The 18,931-nt window shown below is 40.9% G+C and overlaps 1 protein-coding gene across 3 annotated transcripts in view; it reads left to right on the top strand.

Moving 5' to 3' along the window:
- The window catches only part of grm1a (glutamate receptor, metabotropic 1a), a 29,958-nt gene extending 12,119 nt beyond the window's left edge, over nt 1–17,839 (top strand). The window contains exons 4-10 of one of the 3 annotated variants that reach the window (XM_044049730.1): nt 6,520–6,755; nt 7,521–7,532; nt 8,332–8,578; nt 9,554–9,722; nt 11,108–11,234; nt 13,109–14,042; nt 15,728–17,839. In XM_044049730.1, coding sequence (XP_043905665.1) covers nt 6,520–6,755; nt 7,521–7,532; nt 8,332–8,578; nt 9,554–9,722; nt 11,108–11,234; nt 13,109–14,042; nt 15,728–16,532 — 2,530 coding nt within the window. In that variant the 3' untranslated portion in view covers nt 16,533–17,839. The remainder of the gene's footprint in view (nt 1–6,519; nt 6,756–7,520; nt 7,533–8,331; nt 8,579–9,553; nt 9,723–11,107; nt 11,235–13,108; nt 14,043–15,727) is intronic. The other 2 variants (XM_044049733.1, XM_044049731.1) reach the window with 2 other exon arrangements.
- Nucleotides 17,840–18,931: the final 1,092 nt, after the last annotated feature.

Raw genomic sequence — 18,931 nt, 5'->3', positions numbered from 1 at the left:
GATCTGCGATTGCATCTGTTTGTGTTCCACTTAGCAAGCGAGCACAATGAGCTGCATTTGAATATTTATAACACGCCTCTGATGTTAATTGAAAGCAGCCACGCATTGTCAAGGACATCGCTCAGTTTTCAATTGATGCCTTGTGTTCCCCCGGTGCAAGGGGATGGGTGAATGACATTGGAGTGATCAAAAATAGCACACTGGCTTCGCATCTGGACATAGTTGTCACATCATGATTCGCAGACAGCGGAACGCTTTCTTCTGCAAACAGCGTAACATTGGATGAGAGCGAGAGTGGATGGATATAACGTGAGCACAAAGAGAACAGTGAAACACCACAGATTTGTCAGAATCTGCCACAATAAGATACTGTAGGGCTGCAGCAAATGGTTGAAAGAAAATTAAATAAATGTCATTAACCCTTAGCTGCGCCTTCAAAAAGGTTACGTTAACACACCTAGAACCAAATATGTTCATAAAAATGAAGCTACAAAAATGTATTATTATTGTTTTAACCAACATCAGTCCTCATCATACTTATCAAATATTTTTAAATATTAAGTGTTTATTAAATTGCCAAGTTTTTGTCATGATGCATCTTCATTTTGTGGTCTAAAAAAACACAATAAATTAATTATTTTCAGTATACTTCATGCAAACTGGATTATGCTTGGTTTGATTATTGCAGCCCGGTATATGTGAACGATTAGCAGAAACATTTTTTTATGTGCATTATTATCTTTATTTATCATAAAGAAATAGCCACATTAACACACCTAGAGTACCAAAATGTGCTCGGCCCTCATCATACCAAACATGAATGAATTTTTAAAGTTTTTAACCCTTAAATTGCCAAGTTTTTCAAAAATGGTGATTTGAATGGGTTTCAATTAGCACATTTTTGTGCAAAGGTGTGTTAGTGTGAATATTTTTAGTTAACGTTGTTTACAATAGACTAAACATTTTTTTTAACAATATGCAAGAAAAAAAAAGATACAATTTTCTAGAAATTAAAAGCCAAAAACACAAAAATGTCTCTAGGTATGTTTTAAATACAAAAATCCCCCACATTCTTTGCATTTGAGGTCCACTGTGTAACATTCAAAAGGTTTATTGGCAGAAATTCAATATTCTGTATGTGTAAGTGTATAATCACTAGTTTGGTATGGAGTATTGCAAGAAAATGCAGAACTTGGTTGGTTGTGGTTGTTTAATTGTTTTGGAATAATAACCAAATGATCATTTAGGATTATATATACAGTATATATTGTGGTCCCACTTAAGTTAACTAACATTTATAAACTAAATTCCAGTTGATCAACAGAGACACTTTACATTGTATTGTAGCACTACTGAGACGTTTGACATTGGTGTTACGGAGTCATTTCATCTCAGTGAGACTGAGAAATGTATTACTCGTTTAACTGGCCATCAGTCACTGCTACTGTTGATACTCAATGCAGAGACTGTCATGGGGTTAGTAGTGAGATTACATCCCTTGGTAGTAAAAAGCAAAAAAAAAAAAAAGTCAGCGTAGAGCCTCTCAACTCAAACTGGGGCATGATGAATAAGTAAAAGCAGCCTGTATGGGCTTTTAAAGGCTGCCCAGTTCACCCAGGGCCACTCTATGTCACCTCGAGAGAGAGATCTTCTGCTGCTGATGCTGCTCCCGCTATAAAGCTAACAAGCCATACCAGCACTCCACAGGGTCAGAGAAGTAAGAGAAATGGATGATATTGGGAGGCTGTGGAAAGGTCAGAGAGGAGGGAGAGAAGTCTGCAGGGTGAAGGTGGAGTTTCTGAGCAAATTTACAAATTTACTATAATATTCTATTCTTTGGCAACATTTAACCGAATTTCACATTGAATCATGCAAGTGGTCATTTACATCATGACATTATTTCTTCTTACTAATACACATCATGTGTGCAAAGAGGCGCCATATTATTATTTTATTTTTGTAAATGTCATTTAATCAAATGATTATTGCGACAATATCTGCTTTATCTGTAAAAATGTATCCTGCTCATTCATCTAAAACAAGACAAAAATTGAAATTGCGCTAATCTGATGAATGAAAGAGATTCAAATTAAAAGAAGCTTCTCCACTGAGACCAAGTGTGATAAAATGTGGAGCTCATAAAAATGATCATCTCAGAACTTCCATCAATGACTGACAAAGAGGTTGGTGTTGAATTAACAAAAACATGAAGAAAACATCACAGATTTAGACTTAGTTTTTCTCCAAAAGCTAGGCCAAAGCTAATTTTCTTAAAACCAAGACATTAAACAAACACAAGTTTTAACACAGCTCAGTTCTTGTGTGTCAAAATTTCAAAAATAATTTCAACATTTATTCTTTATTCTTCTTCTGTAATCACAGGTATATATGTGTATATATGTATATGTATATATATATATATATGTATATGTATATATATATATATACATATATATATATATATATATATATATATATATATATATATATATATATATATATATATATATATATATATGAATGTATAGATATACATTCATGGCTGCTTTCTTGTCGTGTGCTAAAATGTCAACAATAATAACATACTCAGAGAGTGTTGACTCTTCTTTAATGTCTCTCTACCATGTTTCTCCAGTACAATGTGACTAAGGTGTCACATGTGTGTCTTTTCCAATATGCAGTGTGACGCCCCCAGAACACAGAGGTAACATAAAATCTGATTTTGTGCTATCAGGTGTCTCTGTGTTAGGCCCTGAGAGTTTTGACAAGCTGTTTGGAGGAGAGGAAAGCGAGAGGAGATTCATTTTGCTTCATCAGGAACAGTCAAGCATGTCCTCGATCGCTTGTGCATTATTCATGTCCGGAGCTGAACAGCTCCTCTCTCTTCATCTAAAAGCCAATCTGTTTTCCACTATATACGTTTAACACTAAATTGTATTGAACAGGCCACATTAAATGCATTTAGGGCAGTCAGTGTCTTTATGCTGAGTACTGGGATTAACACACGCGCGCACACAAAGTCAGTGTGTGTGTCTTTGTGTCTGTGTACACACACAGAGAGAAGGGAAGGCAGAAGTGGGAGAGAGACAGAGGCTGAATTGACTTGGAGTGAATGAGCAAAATGTGACCAGGACAGATGGAACTCAGATGGACTCTAAACTTAATTAGGACATAGAAAAGAATGAAAATACAACTATAGAGAAGATATAAATCACAGCACACTACATAATATATAAACTATAAAAACATCTTTCTTTTGTTCTGTAAATGAATCATCAGTGTATTCATCCACAGCAACAACATAGTCCTCAAAAATCCTCTGTTTACATGTTTGCAGAGTTTGCTTGGAGCCAACATCTTTTCAAGGTGCCGCCATTATATTACATGTCATCTTTCAGTTTCAGTTTCAGTTTTTTGCAGAACCTGGCATACCGAGTATGGAAAAAGCCAAGCGTACATCGTCGAAGTCCTGTCGTAATCAGAAATCTTCAATTTTCTGATTGACTTTCTCTCGTCCCCAAGGAAGCTGACACGTTGCATTAAAAGCATTAACATTAGTTAGCACTGGATAACACAAGAGGAATCCGTTTCCTGTGGGTTCCCAGTGTTTTTGTCTTCCATGCTTTGTGTGCGTTTAATGGCAGTGATTCCCCTTTGCCATCTCTGGAGACCTTTAAGAATCTGGTAAAATGCTGCTGCCTTTGCTTTTCCCCAACTGTTGTGGTATCCTGAAGGCACAGCAGCTGTCCACCACCCTCACTTTGTATTCATACAGGCAGCACAGAGACAAGTTGACTGCCATATTACCTGGTATAATAGATGCTGTATATTCATACAATGGCATAGCTTTACTTCTGGCTGACCAAATGAAACCCTGTGGCATGCAAGCTTTTGCTCGCAGGCTCCTCTTGGTTCCTGGTTCGTTCCCAGCTCTTTTAAGAAATGACTCAGCCTCTCTTTCTGTTTTTAGAAAATTAAATAATCCCTTTGTGATTTGGTTTATAAAGATAGAAAACAAAACAACACCGACGTTATCCATCATATTTCCACGTCTCTACATTATGCCGGTCACAGTGAATGCTGTATATTTTTTTGTACATTGAGCAGGTCTCTTAACTTTGAACATGTTATTTCTCGTATCCGAGAGACAGATGTCAGGGTCAGTGAAAGACTGTGGAGTCTATTTTCATGAAATTTCCCTTCTGTCCATTCCTTGGCTTTTAGCGCGAGGATGACAAGAGCTGCTCCATCTCACTGGTTTTATGGCGTCCTTCTAAGATTCTCACAAAGGTTGACAGGTGTCTCCTTTTTCTTTGAATTGAGGTATTGCGTGGACATTAAGGTCGGAGACTTTGACCTGCACACACACGTGCACGCAAACACACACACACACACACAACACACACACACACACACACACACACACACACATGCCCTCATCCATCACTCAGAACATCCCATGTGTGCAGTAATTGATTCCATGGTGAGTCACACAGCACCTAATTGGTGCATAGCTGTCAATAGCGCAGGTATTTCAAACAGTATCTGGCAGCCTACTTTAAAGTCAGAGAGACTCTGGTTTCAGATTCAGAGAAACTAAGCAAGCAACAGTGCTGTTTATCTGTTAATTTGTTTTTCAGTGTCCCATTCGCTGGTGTTTTCAATTACTCTCAGAGCCCACTGGGCAGTGGCGTGTCCAAATTAGCTTGCTAGGGTAGAGACTGTTGCACAGACGGTTACACAGGCAAACAAACAAAGCAAACTGAGGGGATTGTGCAAAGCCCACAATTACAGCTGAGGCACCATTGTTGAAATTGCAGATTGCTGCGGTGGACTTGAGATAAGCCAGCAGCCGATGCTGCCATGCTAATTTAACTTTGCACAAATGTGGAGGCAGTGGTTTACCTACATGTGGTGGAATCTCATTACTTATTGATGCTGTTGCTGTATTTTCTTTTGTTTTGCCGGCCTTTGATGAGAATTCGTCCATTAGTCGCCACCTGAAGTAACACAATGAGATTGAACCTGTGGCTGCTTCAGACTTTTCAGTCTTCCTTCTCTTGTTGTTTGCCGGTTTGTATCTGTAAATTGTTTTTGCATGATTTTGTTTTCACTCTGCATGTCCTCCGTAATCCAGCTGCTCGTTTAAAGGTGGAAATAAAGTCATGGACCATGTAGTTTGCTTGTTTATTTTCAGGTACATAATCGTATCAACATATTCAAATAAAACTGTAATACTTTAATTAGCAAACAAAACAAAAAGCCAACAATACTTTTTTTTGCCACTTCAAGTTTACATAACCCAACACCAAAGCAACAAGATGACTTGACTCAACAAAACCTTTATTTTTTATTCTGACCATTTCTTATCTGTAGCTTTAAGTTTAAAATGATATACTCTTATATATAATTTAATACACTTTGCATTATCGTAATTACATGACGGTTTGTGCTATCAGGAAAATTCCAGCGGTTTCTGAAAGCTGAGAAGTTGCAAGTGCAAGCCAACCTGTGGTTATTACGGTAATTTCACTTGCACTGATTCAGGAAGCTGGCAAATCAGAGTCTTTGTCACCAGAGAATAGAGCGTTGGAAAAACACCTGTACATAAGTTTCCATTTTTGGCCCGTTTTTTGAACAAATGTTATTTTATGTATGTTTTATACTCTTCATAGTTCAAATTTAACAGCAAAATCTGGTGTTTGTGTATAACTACGGTGTTTTTTTCTACATAAAACACTTTTAAATTGTTAATACACCATTGTATCACACAGTCAATTGTAAATAACTGCCAGATATTCAAAATTATTCTGGAAAAATGGGCAATGGGAAAAGTTTTCTGGCCCTTTTATGGTTAAAATAATCAAAAAAAATAAAAGTCCAGATGGACATTTTGAGGCTTAGGTGTTAAAAGATTAATATCCAACATATCCAAATAACTGACAAAAAACTGTATTGTGTTATTATTGCCTGAACACATCAGTCAGTGAATGCATCACTGGTCACACAGCTGTGATGCTCAGCCACTTCTGACTTTCTACTTTTCATTAGTCTTTTGCTTTGGTGCAAGCCAGTCAGTCGTCTCCAAACGTAGGCGCGTGTGTCAGTGTTTACGCTTAATATCTCAGCAGGTGACTGTTGCAACAGAGTTATCGCATGATGGTCGTGTCATTTCATAAACTTTAGCTTTTAAATAATGGTTGACAGGAGCTCTCTCCTCTGCCCTGTAGCTCAGAGGAAAAAGCATGAATGAAACTGGGAATCTGCTCTTTAATTTAAAGCTGCATTGGTGAAATCTGTTTTATTTAAATTGTGTAAAATGAAATTACAGCCTGATGCCGTGCAGAAAGGTTTAAGGGGCTTGTCAATGTCAATAAGCAATTAAAGGTTAAGTATCATCACTGTGTGGCAGCTCACGAAATGTGTCGTGTCACGTCGTGTCTCTCTTACCGTTTCCCCCTGCAATCATTAGCTTCTTCCTCGTTTCACATTACGGCTTCTTTCCTCTCGCTCCTGCAGTGATGGATGGGCAGACCGCTACGAGGTAGTGGAGGGTTATGAGCAGGAAGCAGAGGGCGGAATCACCATGAAGCTGCAATCTGAGGTTGTCAAGTCCTTTGATGACTACTACCTGAAGCTGCGCCTGGACACCAACACCCGGAATCCCTGGTTTGCCGAGTTCTGGCAGTACCGCTTCCAGTGCCGCCTGCCGGGTCATCCACAGGAGAACAAGAACTACAAGAAAGTCTGCTCTAGTAGGTGACAACAGACACATTCATGTTTCTGTCATTTGAAAATAAGAAGCTGTTTAAGTGTATCCATCATTATTTTTTATCTAAGTGTTAATATGAGTAGAGGATCTCTACCGCTGTATTTTTCTGAGCTCCTGCGTCGCCACACCCCAACCAGAGCCTTAAGGTCTTCTGACCAACTGCTGCTGGAGGTTCCTAAAATCAGACTTAAGTCTAGAGGTGACCCCAGACTCTGGAACAGTCTCCCCCTCTATATTAGAACCAATAGAGACCCTAGAGACTTTTAAATCCCTTAAAACCCACTTAAATGAGCACATGCTAATTTTACGTTATATTGTTTTTTTATTGATTACTGTCATTTTATTGTTTTTATTCTCATCTTTTTATTTATTTATTTACTTAAGTATTTTACTCTGTACAGCACTTTTGTTGACCGCTGTCGTTTTAAAGGTGCTCTAGAAATGCAGTTTGAGTTGAATAGAGGGTTGAAATTGAGTGCAAAACTGAACAATAGCAAACACGTGTTCCACTGTTCTCATCCCTGAATGTTTTTGTTTCCATTTGCTCTCAAAAAGGCAAACATGGTCAACGGAAATCCTGGAGAATACACTGCAATATAATCAAATAATCACTGCACTGTCAAAAAATAGCTCAGCTTGTTTCCATCAAAATGATTAATAAACTTCAATGTGTGGTTTGTGATGACGAGCAGTGCAGTCATAGATGGTTTTCTACTTTCTCTGCACACTGTTACCTCTTTTATTCAAGACCTCCAAGGTGGTAAGTGCATTTTTGTAGGCACTGCTGTAGTGATGACAGAACTGCACATGCACTCAGTCAGTATTTGACTCTTCCAAGACAGGAAGAGCTTGACTGATGCTTTGGTAGACACAGCACATCTCTTTAAACTGTAATTTTAATTGAATGGGCAGATGTTTTCACCCCGGTGGTGTCAGGCTCTCACTCAAACTGAGGAGTGCATCAGTCAAACTCTGAGCTTGTCTCTACTGTGTGAGGAAGAGAAAAAAAGAAAATGTCCTCACACTTGCACAAAGGAATGTTTCACTGAGCACACACTATTCACCCCAACAGCTGTAACACCTGAAAATGTCTTTCCTGCCTTTGTTTTTTTTATTGTTAAATGCATGTTTATGTCGTATAGACAAACACATTTTAAATGCACTGTCACTGGGAGTCATTTTCCCTCAAACATGAAGGATAAATCTTCTTCTAAACTGTTTAATTCACATCCTCCAAAACACTGGGGTCTGACTGCGGGACAGTGCCTTTAGAAGGCTGATGGTGTTGCACAACATAGCGTCCACAGATTTCCCCTCGCAACAGATGCTCTCCATGTCTTTCATTTTGAGCTTTAGACATCTTATTGTGATTTCCTTGTATTTTGCTGCAAAAAAAGGTTTTATTTCCGTCATGCATTGTGGGAAAACCTTAGATTTTCTTTTGCAGCACAATATTTTCTCCATCCTCACATTATAGTGGCTATTTGACTACAGCACAAAATAGCAGACAGCAGACCATATGATGCCCTTATTTATGTTTTTATTTCTCTCTCTAACAGGAAATGAAAGTCTGCATGATAACTATGTTCAGGACAGTAAGATGGGCTTTGTCATCAATGCCATATATGCCATGGCTCATGGCCTCCATGATATGCACCAGGAGTTGTGCCCAGGAACGCCAGGACTCTGTGAGGCCATGGACCCCATCGATGGCAGCAAGCTACTGGACTACCTCTTAAAGACGACCTTCAGAGGAGTCTCAGGGGAGGAGATTTATTTTGATGAAAATGGAGACACCCCAGGAAGGTAAGAAGATGAGGAAGAAAGTCTTGTATAAAGCACCTAGAAGGGATACTTGAGTAAAAGTACAATTATCTTACCAGAAAATGCCTTTTTACAATATTATTTGAAGTATATGACATTTACTGTACTTAAGTATCAAAAGTAATTAGCTTTAGAAAAACCCAAAAAGTTGGTAGCTCTGTGGTAGGGCGAGTTGTCTTTCAACGGCAAGGTTGTGGGTTCAATTCCTGGCCCTTCTAGTCTATGTGTGTCCTTGAGCAAGGCACTTAACCCCATGCTGCACTGTGTGAATGACAAAACTGTAGTGCAAAGCAGTTCATCAAGACCAGGAGAGCTCTATATAAATACAGACCATTAACTCTTCTTCTGATTTTATTTGGTAGTAATGAGTAATAAAGATAGTTAGTTATTTTGTGCTTGATTACAGTAATAAAGTATTTGTACTTTGCTACATGACAACACTGGAGGAAGGTAGGGATAGATTGTTAGATTTCATCAGCTTGGTCATAATCTGCCTCTCTTCTCACGCTCTCTTCCTCATTCATTCACATGCACCAACACACATGTTTACCAATCTTGAGCCCAGAAGGATGTAATTAGTTTGGACTGGAACAGATTCAGGGGGATTGTCTGCTATAGAGCAGCCACTTCCTTCTCTCCTCAGTCCAGCAGGGTTCAGCATTCAAGAGTCAGAAAACACAGATCACACAGATGTCATTCCTTCATCGACATTATAGGTCAGGTCCGGCACGATATGTATAAAAATGAGGCCATGGTGTGCACAGGCATGAGCTCGTGATGTTTCACTGACAGGGGACTTTGGGAGAGAGAAAAAGATTTTGCTAAGCTGTGGAATCATCATCATGAAATTACCTGTCACTCTCACCCTTCCCCCATTCTCCTGCCTCTACTCTGTTCTACTTTTTTCATTCTTCCCTTAATAACCTCATTTCCACTCTCACCCTCTTACCCATCCAGGTATGACATCATGAACCTCCAGAGTGTGGACGACAGTCGCTATGACTACATAAATTTGGGCTCCTGGCACGAGGGCGTCTTGAGCATTGACGACAACAAGCTGTGGTTGAACAGCAGCGACGTGGTCCGCTCTGTGTGCAGTGATCCCTGCTCCAAAGGACAGATCAAAGTAGGAATTCAAATCCTTTCTTAAAAGCAAATCCTTCGCCGTTTAATCAACTGTGTCAATGTTCATCTAGTCAGGAAAAAAAGCAGATGCCTGAGAAATCAATAGTCATTAACAGTAGAGAATCGGCTGTGTGTGTGTTTGTGTTTGACTCTGGAGAGGATGTCTAAAACTTTCTCAAGCACAGAAGTAAACACTGTGCCAGTGCTTATGTGAGTAAATAGGAGCTTGGCTCAAGTATGCTCATTTCATTCTGACAAGTGCATGAGAAAAACACAAGAGGAGTAGTTTTGCTCCTTCCTTCAAAATAATACTGGAGGGATGTCAGCGTTTTTATGTAAATGTTCACGTTGGCATGCAAACCCTAATTTAACATTAATCTATGCAGTTTTGTGGAGATTGTTCACTTGCTAAGAATTAGCATGTCACAAATTATACGAATAAACGACCACATTTCACTACATTGCTAAGATATTTGATCAAAAAGCCAATCACTTTACCTCCAACTGAACATAACACAGGATCAAGGGTCAATTAGACCACCAAACTCCTGGGATTCATGAATGTCTAATAATTCATTTTGTGTTTGTGTGGCTAAAAATAAGCAGATATTACAATCAGTTAAAATAGTATTCCCTCCATGCTCCTACATATTTTGACTGGTAACCACATCACTGAAGGGACGTCCTCAAGATGAATATTGACACATCTAATTCATTCATAGTTCTCTAAATAGCTTTCAATATGTCATACTGAGGTGTAGGAACCCCGCTTTATTGATCAGAGATCACACAGAACTGCTTAATGATGAGTAAAAGAATTGGCAACTGTCTCATTAAACACGAGTTATGAGTTCCTCAGCTTTCGTAATTACCAATGCCGTTTTGAAGGTGACTCAGTTGTACTGTGTCACAAACAAAGTTTGTGTTTGCACATTTCTCGTATCGTTTATCCTCACTCACTGAGTAGACCAGCTCACTGTAAATAATACAATCTGGTATTAAGCCCAGTTTTTTTTTTCTTGATATGCCCTGATTTGCTTCATCTGGGGCCAAGTGTTTTCAGTCTAGCTATACACTAAGTCGCCCTGAGGGAGGGTGTATCCTCTCTCCTGGCTGCTCACGCTCCACCCCCTGCTTTGTTTCCTGCCCTACTTATCACCCTGCTTTACATATCACAGTGGTGGTAAATGCGTTTGCCCTTGTTTTATAAACAGTATGTCTGGGGCTCAAGGAAAAAAATAAACAACATATCCTCATCTTCATTAACCCATTGATGCCGATTACATATTTATGCTGCTTGGGGTGTGATGTGCCTCTTGTCACGGCTTAGTACCGAACATGTCCGTGACCCCTCGTTGTTGATGCCTTGACCTTGTCTGCGTGCAGGTGATCAGGAAGGGCGAGGTGAGCTGCTGCTGGATCTGCACCACGTGCAAAGACAACGAGATTGTCCAGGATGAGTTTACGTGCAAGGCATGCGATCTGGGATGGTGGCCCGATGACGAATTGGCAGGTAAGAGAGAGAGAGCGAGAGAGAAAGAAAACAGTTTGTGAAGAAACATTTCTTCATCCTTCCATTTTTTAACACCTTAATGAAACTACAATTCTTATTTTTCACATATTTCCTGGAAGCTAACGCAACCATGTGGCCACTCACTCTCTTATCAGCACATTTATATCTATCTTATAACAGTCTCACTGAAACAGCACAAACACTTTCTCTCTGACTATTTTCTTCTCTCAAACAATCTCATTATCCACCATCAGCCTCTTCATACTTCACACCCCGACACCTCCTTTTGCTGATGCTTTTCATCATTAAGGGAACTACGTCCCAGCTCAGCCCTCTTTACATTCAGCCTCCTCCCAAAAGTAATGCTGCTCACTTACTCCTCACTGCTCTTCGTCTTATCGTGACCCAGTGGTTGTTTTGACAGTGAAGCCCTGGGAGACGTTTGAGCCGTCTTTCGGGGGGGAAAACTCTGATTACATGTCTCCATCTTGATAAAGAGAGTTGGTACTCTTTAGAGTTAGGCTGCATTGTCCGTATGGTGAGTCACATGCTCGTTCAGGGCATCACTTTTTCCCTCTCGTCTCATTTTTTAGAGAAGAACCCTTTTGAACATTTTTGTTGTTAAAGGGTTTTTTCACTCCGATCTTTTACTCATAAAACTTGACAGAAACACAGTGAAGTGCAACAACGTCGGGCTTTTATTTTCTTTGAAGGAAGTGACTTTGACGTGGACTTTTTCCTCAGTTTTATTAATTTTTTACAATCCCAACTTCCTCCGTTGTTGTGGGAACGAGACGTGTCTCTGATGATGGAATGACACATTTATCTTAATAGAATACCTTTTTAAATCATTACTCCATCATGCAAAATATACATTTGCCAAGAGAAATTGACGACAGCTAGCATATATACCTGTGTAACATGTGATTTCTACCCTCGTTCGTTTTTGACGCTTATGCTTCAGTAAGCTAAGCTGTCGCTGAGTGGTAAAAAACAGTTTGCAGCAGTGTGCTTCTGACACTTTTCCTCTAAAGTGTGACTTTAGAGGAAAAGACTGTGCCAGACTGCAATTGTGTCAGTTGAATCAGATTTATTCCCAGTATATATGGCCTTCGATGGAAAGAAAATATGCAACACCTCTCTCTGACAGTAGATAATCAAACAAAAGCCAGCGACAGTGCCCTAGCTGTGAGTTGTAAACTCATTACTTCTAAGCAGAAAGCCGACGATAACATTATCTCAAAGCCTGGATGGGCTCAAGTTGCCTCCTCCTCACATCAGATTCACCGTGGGTCCCACTCTGCAGCCGCGTGTACCTGCACTAACTCTGCAGCTACACTTGGCAGTGTTATCCGAGTGATAAGTCAAATCTTCCATTTTGTGAGGGAAGTCCTATTTTAGTGGAATGAGTGGTTTACACGTTACCACTTGTCACATTTCATGTTCAAAGTGCCCTAAGCCTTCTGACACGACGTATTTGAGCATTTCAGATTGTACATGATTTGACATAGTGCTAATTCCAGTTCATGTTGCACACACTGCCTCACTCGTCATGGCACTGACTGTAACACTATTAGCAGCGGCATGTCATTTAGGAGTATTAAGCCGGGGAAGTCTGAGGATATCACTTTTCATGGATGCATCTAGTGCATCGTGACAGAGTTGACACAAACGTGCAGATTTGTGTACAATGACACAAGCAAACTAGTTCCATCTTGGACACCTGATCTCTGCTACAGACCCTCACAACTTCCCTCATGTCTCTCATTTCCCCACCTGCATGTTGCTTCTTTTTTCTGTCATGATGCACCTTTCATTCGTGGGTTGTCGGACCAGCAGCAAATGTATCAGACACTTTCCTCTGCTCTTTCCAGGCTGTCAGCCGCTGCCTCTGAAGTACCTCGACTGGGCAGATGTGGAATCCATCGTTGCTGTGGTTTTCTCCTGTGTGGGCATCCTGATCACCTCCTTTGTCACCTTTGTGTTCATCCAGTACCGCGATACTCCCGTGGTGAAGTCCTCCAGCAGGGAACTCTGTTATATCATCTTGGCAGGCATCTTCCTCGGTTACATCTGTCCCTTCACATTAATCGCTCGTCCCACGGTGCCCTCTTGCTACTTACAGCGGCTTCTGGTGGGTCTTTCGTCTGCCATGTGCTATTCTGCCCTTGTTACCAAAACCAACCGCATTGCCCGCATTCTGGCTGGCAGCAAGAAGAAGATCTGCACCAGAAAGCCCCGATTCATGAGCGCCTGGGCCCAGGTGATCATTGCCTTCATGCTCATCAGTGTGCAGCTGACACTGGAGATTACACTCATCATTCTGGAGCCTCCAGAGCCCATCAAGTCATATCCAAGCATTCGTGAGGTCTACCTCATCTGTAATACCAGCAACGTAGGCATGGTGGCGCCACTGGGCTACAACGGCCTGCTGATCATGAGCTGCACCTATTATGCCTTCAAGACACGGAACGTCCCAGCCAATTTTAATGAGGCTAAATACATTGCCTTTACGATGTACACTACCTGCATCATCTGGCTGGCCTTTGTGCCGATCTATTTCGGCTCCAACTACAAGATCATCACCACGTCCTTCTCTGTCAGTCTGAGTGTAACAGTGGCCCTCGGGTGCATGTTCACCCCCAAGATGTATATTATCATCGCCAAACCAGAGAGGAACGTCCGAAGCGCCTTCACTACCTCCGATGTGGTGCGAATGCACGTCGGAGATGGCAAGTCCGCTCAGTGTGGAACTAACAGCTTCCTCAACATGTTCCGGCGGAAGAAGCCTGCTCCCGGAAATGCTAAGTGAGTGACCTTTTATGTTGTTTATCCAGTTTTATGATGACTTCTGGGGTGACTAGGACGCCTAAACACTCAAATGGTGCAGTGACCTACCATAGACTGTGAATAAAGTGGACGTAGTCTTTTCCACGTGACGAGATTTGCAATTTCACAGACGTCACCTGCAACCAGACACCTATTGGACAATTCCAGCTTCTCTTAATGGAACTTAATTAAAAAAGAAAAACTAAAAAAAAAACCATCATATGAGGACCTGGAACTAGTGATTGAGACCAGAAACACCTGAGGAAAATGTTTCTGCGTATTTTTTTTCATTATGTCACAAGAATATTTGTGTGTTTATGCGTCAATGCTGTTGTTGTACATTTAACTTTCCAGTACCCCAGTCTATGTAAAACCAAAGTATTTAGATACCATAAACACTGAAGTTTATCTGAAGTTCACCGCCCTTCCCCTGAGAGTGAAGAATTATCAATGCAATGAATCTAAATTGAATTGAAATCGCAAGGCGAGACGTTCTGTTGACGTTAGTTTGAAGCTAATGGGCTATGCTAACATGCCGGTGATAGTAGTAAGAGATTATAGACGTCACGCATTTAAATTAGACGTAAGACTTGCATATAACTTTTTTGAGATCCACAGCAGTGACACACGTGGGGACACGTGTCTAAAGTAAGAATTGTGGCAGAGTATGAGAGTGATCCCAATATGTCTATGTGTTGTCTCGCACCTTTGCTATGCAGCCTCTTCTAATCCTAATCTTCTAACCCTTGAACCTTTTAAAGTGAGCTGCACACTGTCTGCAGAGTGTCAGGGCTGGCAAATGTTTTGGCATGGGAGGTCATTCAACTCCGTCTCTGGAGAGCTGCACTGTCACCTGACCCTGACCAATGGAGAAACTCCAACAATTCTCATCAGCCAAATAATCGTAAACTGATCGTACTCAGCTTGTCCATAAAGTCTTAAAGAAGACATTCATAGTCCACAACCAAGAGGTGGAGTTTTTGTGGAAAGCTGAGTAGACAAATTCTGTTTTTTTCTTGATTTTAATGAGTGAAAATGAGGGATTATCAATTAAAGGCATCACTTATTGGCATTCGCAAAAAAAAGAAAGAAAGAAAGAAAAAGGTTTGTGACATTGCAGCCCTTTCAGAGAGAGATCTGCCACCTTACTGCTTTTGATTTATCCTGAATTAACCTCACATTTAACTTCTGTCAGCATGAATGCCCCTTTTCCCTCCCCACGCCCCCCAACTAATCAAATTAGAGCCAGTCTTAGCTATTCTAAACTATAAAGTCTTCAGACAAGTTCACGCGCCAAAAGACGTATTTTAAAATGCATGTCTCCCCGTTTCAACAATGCAACCACTTTGTTAGACAGGAGTAAACAAGCTGAACGGCTCCTAATTCTGTAAGTTAATTGTCTGAAGCAATTTGGAGATCATAATGCTGTGTGCAGCACATTATGAATCACTGTTTACGATGATAACTCTAAGGCTCGTTAAAGCTCGTGAGTGGCGAAAGCTGTCCGTGTCAAGACGTGTGGTTAAAAAGTATTTTAACATGCATCTAAAATGTTGAAATGCTGCTGCTTCCCTGTGTCATTTTGCTGCTGTGTTGATTTAGTTTTTCTGTCTCCACCTCTCACATTCCAATGATAGTAACTTGGGTCTTTATTTCATTCATAGTTCTAATGGCAAGTCTGTGTCATGGTCTGAATCAGGTGCAAGACACCCTCCGAGGGGGGGGAATGTGTGGCACAGACTGTCTGTGCATGTGAGGAAACAGGAAGCCGGCTTGAATCAGACGGCAGTCATCAGGCCCCTAACTAACACCCCCGACCCCCACAGTTGCAAGCCCCCCACCTGTGACCTTGGCACAGACCAGCATATCCCTCAAGAACAGCCGGGTGCTAAATCTCTGTACAACCAGGTGGAGGAAGACGATGAGAGCGACGTGCAGCGCCCCCTCTGGAATCCCACTTGCTCTGGACAGACGCAGAGGCTGACGCCCGAGTTAAATAAGCCGGATTCTCATTTACCCCCTCGCTTGATGAGCCGCACTGCAGAGCACTTGCAGGGGGCTGTGGTGGACACACACAGCTCCCACGTCCCCGCACTGAATGATCACGCACAATGCTCGAAGGCAGTCCCCGCCGACGAGCCTTTGAGCTTGACACCCTCTGCGCTTCTGCGTGTGGGAGCATTTGAAGAGCAAGGGTCTGAGGACGAGGAACTGGACCTCTTACACAGCTACATTTATAACGCCAAGGAGGAGGGGGAGGAGGGGGAGATGCAGGATGTAACTCAGAACAAGTCAACTCTGGAGGATTCCCTGGCCCTCTCTCCCCCCTCCCCTTTCAGGGACTCTATTTGTTCGGGGGAGTCTGTCAGTGGCTCCCCTGCCGTCGAATCGATGCTCGGGAGTCCTCCGAGCTCAGTCTACACCTCAAACATGTTCCAAGACTTCGCACACAGCTCCTCGACACTGTGAGAGCAAAACAGGCACTGACACGGTGGCTGTCAGCACAATTGTTCATCACACGTTGTGACATTGCATTTGCACAAACAGCTACACAACCACGCGAGAACACACAATATTTACCTTTCAAGACATTCTTCTTCTTCTTCTTTTCTTTTTTGCTCCATCATTCGCTTGCTCGTATTTATTACTCTGCTTTTTATGAGTTAGGGGCCGATGCCAAATTGTAAGTAAGAATCATCCATGAGTGCTCACATTTGTTGAAGGGCTGACACAAAGCCTTTCTGAGAACAGAGTGCCAAAACTGATAAGCTTTTGTGCCAAAATCTTGTACGAATAACACAACATTGAGAAGTAAGGGATGTAGCTGTGGTTTTCATGGAACAATTGACTGGTCTGCAACAACAAATGTAAAGAAAAGTCCAGTCTTGTGCGCAATATGTGCATTTTAAGATGCAGCCGGACACCAAACTCTTAAAACCACAGTCACTCAAGTGCATTTTCATGCCAGTTCTGATTAGCTCTGCTCCGCTCTGCCAACTCTTTTTTTCTCATCAGTGTGTTTCACCTCACTTTTCTCTCTTCAGACCTCACTGCTGTTTGAATAGAACACAGATAGATTAACAAGTGCAGTAAAGTTAAATATTACTTTTATGTGTTGCAAAGTGTGCTCAACAACACAAAGATACGATCACGTGAACCGAGAGTCCACTGAAGACTCACGCTGTACGATATGTGACAATGTGCCAATTGAAAAAAACAACAAAAAAAAAGAAAAAAACGAAAAGAAAAAAGATCAACCTACATCCCTTCTTTGAATTTCTACGATGTAGCTGATACAGGTTCGTGTGATTGTAGATGATGGCTATGTCGTTTATTCCGTTTACACTCAGTCATGACCCTGAGAACAAGTTTTATGAGCATGGGATGTGATAAAAGTGAGTTTGCTGTGTCATTGTAATGAAAAAACACAGTACTTGTACAAGGTCTCAAAGTTTGTAATACTGTTAAGCCATCTCTTGTTTTTCACACAGGTGGTATGTTTGTAATACTGATAAATGTTTCTATATTTAGAATGTCAACTGAAAAAAAGAAAGAAAAAGTTTATACATTTTGAAAAACTGTCCTCAGATTCTTGTCCAGGAGCAGTGTGTTTGGTTTTTGGGTAACTTTTAGGCTAACTTGAGTCGACTGTCTCCTCTTGATAATATTCAGTTGTTAAAGTAACAGATGATTAGTTGCTTCTAGTAATGACATGATACATGTTTCGATTTTCTTTTGCTTAAATCTTGCATTATAAACTTCAGTAGTAAACTTCAGGTTAAGTTTCTTAGTTCTTTACCTATAAGAATGCAAATTATTACCGAGTACGAGACTATACAGTGCGTAGTGCAATTGTATTGTATTTCCAAATGTTTTAGTCCATTATAGTGTAAGTTGTTAACTGATTTTAACCAATGTAAAATATACGAGAGAGCCAGCTGCTTAAACACTGTCAGATCTAGAATGAAATAGGCCTTTTATGTTTTGGGTAAGCTGAACAATGCTGTAAAATAAAAACAAGTATTTATATTAAGAAGACTTGTTACTGCCTGAAAACTGGTTGTGTTATTAGGCTGTTTAACATGCACCTCCAGCCTGTCACCATGACTGGGACACAGACACTCGGCCTCAGTGAAAACAGCTTACCTAATAAAACCAACTCCATTTTAAGAATATTTATATACTTATCTCACCATAAAACAGCCTTTTCTGCCCACACTGAAGTCCATAGAGAAAATCAGCAATTTAAGCTCTCCAGGAAACAGGAGCTGCTGGTCTTCTGCTGCTGTGTTTACTTATGTTTAGATTTGTGTCACTAAGGTCAATCTAGTGAAGCAAAATTACATAACGGCACATTCGTGGACTTATGGACTAATTGTTCTTTTCCACCATAGAGTTGTAGCACGGTTGGGCTCAACTCCACTCAGTTTTTTTCTCCCACTTCTGAAACGTTTTTTTTTTGTCGTACTTTCCGCGTTTCCACTCCTGTTGTGCAGAATGAGAGTGTCACTGGGCGACACACGATTCAAAACACTGCTACACCAAGAAATACAGAGAGAGTTGCGTGGAACTGATGTTTTAGGGTAGCCAACCGTTTTGTAAAATAAGGATTGGTTCCATATTTTAAAAATAAAAGACGTGTGTTCGCATTGAACAGTTGCGCAACGCACTTTGTTCCAAGTTTATTTTTGATTATCCAGTCAGTGCAAAAATGACAGATTAGACTAATGAAGATTGCACGAGGGAAAATATAATCCTCCTCCTGCTGTCGGGCCCTCTCCATCTGTCTGTCATCACTATTACTGTCCAACAGAAAATGACTTTTAATTGATCGTCTGACTTGCTGTGAGTCCTGGGTTTCGCTTTAT

The sequence above is a fragment of the Solea senegalensis genome, linkage group LG17 (assembly GCF_019176455.1).
Source record: "Solea senegalensis isolate Sse05_10M linkage group LG17, IFAPA_SoseM_1, whole genome shotgun sequence".
NCBI lineage: Eukaryota > Metazoa > Chordata > Actinopteri > Pleuronectiformes > Soleidae > Solea > Solea senegalensis.
This window is presented reverse-complemented; position numbering and strand designations above follow the sequence as displayed.